Source organism: Hipposideros armiger, unplaced genomic scaffold (assembly GCF_001890085.2).
Source record: "Hipposideros armiger isolate ML-2016 unplaced genomic scaffold, ASM189008v1 scaffold_6, whole genome shotgun sequence".
In the NCBI taxonomy this organism is placed as follows: Eukaryota; Metazoa; Chordata; class Mammalia; order Chiroptera; family Hipposideridae; genus Hipposideros; species Hipposideros armiger.
In genome coordinates this window covers 6,904,415-6,907,648 of record NW_017731356.1, presented here as the reverse complement: position 1 = coordinate 6,907,648, position 3,234 = coordinate 6,904,415, and the positions used below count along the sequence as shown (strand labels likewise).

Genomic DNA, 3,234 nt, shown 5'->3' with positions numbered 1-3,234 from the left:
TCTCTCTTGTGAAGAAAATGTATATTTAAAAGCTTAACCGATAACCCCAAGTATTTCCAATATGAGCAGAGGGAATTAATGGTTCTATGAAAACCTTAAAGTTTACATTTCTCTTGTTTAGTATTTACACTTTTCTCATCCATCTTGCCTCATTGCAGAGACCACTGTTCATTTTTATATTTTGCATTTACCATGTTTTTTGTTTTAAACACAAAATATAAGCAATGAGAGAATGAGAAGCAAAGGGAAACCTTTTTTTTTTTGTATCCTTATAACATTATATGAATAAGAATCAGTAAGTCCTCTCCCCCACCATGCCCGGTATAAATACACCATCAGCAAAATCCATGGGCTTTCGTAAAACCAATACCTCAGCTGGGAACTTGGCAGTTTAAAACTTTGAAAAACCTTTTGCTTTTCTTATTTTTCAATCACATCCTAAAATTTTTGAATTCTTTTTTCCAAAACGGTTCCATTCTTCCTTGGGTAGACTAATTGGATTTTCCTCCTGAAATCTTATATCACTGCTTTGAGGGTCAAACTATGTATTTTAACCTCCTGCATGATTCAGACTTAGCTGGAGATTTATTTCAAATTCTGCAAGATAATTGACATTTTAAAACTACAAAAGTACACAACCATACTCTTTTGCAAACTTTTGAACAAGTAAAAGCAAAATCATCAAATGAAAATTGATGTGTGAGTTTAAAAACCAGAAGTCAAGGAATTCTTCAGTAATAAGCAAATTGTTTTTTCCATAGAAGATCAGGTTTTAATATAGGTTTTAATATGGCTTTACATCAGATATTCAGACTCTGTGTGGATTTAAATTTCCATATTTTACTTTTGCTAATTTACCGTATGATTTACATTTTCTTCTTAAAGTATATAAAAGAATTTAATGATGTATAAAGAATTTTAATGTATTATCTATATATTTCATCTTTGTAATTAAGGATGGCAGTGTTAATAGACTTCCTATATGTACATAGGTTGGTTAAGTGCATTTTTCACAGCAAATAGCCTTTCAAAAATGCTTCAGTTTGATATATGTTTTGTGGTGATAATTCTGACTGCTAGATAATATCGTTCATAGTTCAGCCTTCTCAGACACAATTCATAATTGTGAGGGGAAAAAAAACCATAAAATACCTCCTTGAGCATTTGTCTGTCCCCCTGAGGGTGTGAATTGAGCCCATTGCCCAAGCGTGGGTGCCGCTCTGGGCCAGTGGCCCCCGCTGTGTAGAGCCCATTGCGCAGTACCTGCAGGCTCTGGTGGCCTTTGCCTGCTGGCTCGTAGGCTCCTTGTTTTGGGGGAGCCCCCGGTGAGCCCAAGGCACAGAGCTTTCTTTAGGGAGAAACAACGGAGAGAACAAGGTTCACGGAGAAGAGTCCCCAGGTGCTATTGTAGAGTCCAGAGCGCAGGGACTAGAAGGGACACTCTAGGNAAGAAGATGTGTAAGAAGATTCAGACTGGTACAGTTGGAATGCTGACCTGTGTCTTTGGTGTTTGTCCTCTAGAGATCTCAGGGAACACGGAGGACATTCCTCTGGTGCGCTGGAGGCAGCAGTGGCTGGAGAATGGCACTTTGCTTTTTCATATCCATCACCAAGATGGTGCCCCAAGCCTCCTTGGACAAGACCCAACCGAAGAACCCCAGCATGAGTCAGCAGAAGAGGAGCTGAGGATCCTGCACATCTCAGTCATGGTAAGAGCGGCATGGCCTTAGCCTCTCAGACCATAGCTTATATTACCTTGACCTTAAGAGTCTTGGCGCCATAGACGTAGCTCTATAAGACCCACCGCCATAATGATCATTGATCATGTTAATGAGTAAATTTCCCATTTATAGACAATGCCTCCTCCTGTGGTATAAGTAAAAGTTGCAGCTATTTCTGTAGACCCATTAGCCAACTGTTCTCCCGAGGGACATGCCTAGATGTGGAGTAACTTTTACAGACCATCAATAATATCAGATGCAGGAGGTGGATTGTCTTAGAAAGGAATTGTTCAACTAGTAGATGAGAATATCTTATAGTAGGTGTCCCGTAAATGTTGCTGAATGACTGGATTGCTAAGCTGCTTGCTGCTGCCCAGCCCTCTTCTCTCTTCCCCCACCCAGGAGAAAGTCAGCATCCTGGCTTTTTCTCCTCTTACAATAAAGGTCATAATAATAGATACTCGTCCGTCCCCCTAGCCCAGCTCAGAAACTTCACCATCAGCACCCCTTCTCCTGCTCAGAAATTAGTTAAAAGGCTCGAAGATTCTAATTAGAAGATTCTCCATCAGAAGAATTAGAAGATTCTTCCTAAAATTCTAGGAAGTTGGGTTTTAGACTCTCACTAGAAAGCAAGTGCTACGATAGCAGCCAGGGGTTTTGTTCTGTGGTGCTCTGTTCACTGATGTATCCTTAGCTCTTAATGCTAAATTCACCTCGTTAATGCTTAATATTTATTTGTGGAATAGATAAATGAATTTCCCAGTGGAGATAAGTAATACTTGTTTCATTTGTTTTATGTATTAGTACTATGTTGGTAAGAGCAAGTCATCTTCTGCTCCTAGCCTGAGGGAAGGTTGAAGCTTGACTGATTAGCCAAGGGCTGTATGCATGGAGGGCGTGGGCTCCTTCACTGCTAGCAAACTCAGCTGAGAACCAGTCTAGGTCCTGGTCTAAACTTTAATCCATCTTTTACTCTGGCACCATCACTACATGCTGTTTAGTTTTGTGTATCAGATTGAAGGAAACCAAGCACAGTTCAGATATATAAACATTTCCACTATCCAAATACTTGGCATCAGAAATCTCCCCATAAGATCTCTGATAAAATCTCAGAATGTCAGCCTTCCATTTTTTTTTCTCAACCCATGTGCTCCCAAATAACTGGCTTGATAGATTACCTGCATATGCACAAACTAGGTAAATTATATGGTCAAGAAAAGAGTTTTTGAATAGCACACGGTCAACCTCAGTGTCCAGCTATGCTGGAAGGCAGATGGTAACTGAGATTGCAATGCCTCACATTTACAAGTTAATTGAGACTTATAACATTGGAGGCACAGTACTTGTACAGCCTTAATCAAAGACCAGCATTTCCTCCCCCAGAGAGGGTTGTCTTCTCAGTTTCCAGAGAGTGGTGAGATCAGGCTGATCAACCAGATCAGCCGTGACATTGACTGGGATGATAGATATCGATGCCACATTGTCTTCAAAATGATAATCTGGTCAGATTGAA

General features: G+C 40.1%; 1 protein-coding gene across 1 annotated transcript in view; it reads left to right on the top strand.

The window, feature by feature from the left end:
• The window catches only part of ASTN1 (astrotactin 1), a 322,407-nt gene that overhangs the window by 109,485 nt on the left and 209,688 nt on the right, over positions 1–3,234 (top strand). Inside the window, exon 2 of the mRNA XM_019646368.1 lies at positions 1,522–1,709. Within this exon, the coding sequence (XP_019501913.1) occupies positions 1,522–1,709 (188 nt within the window). The remainder of the gene's footprint in view (positions 1–1,521; positions 1,710–3,234) is intronic.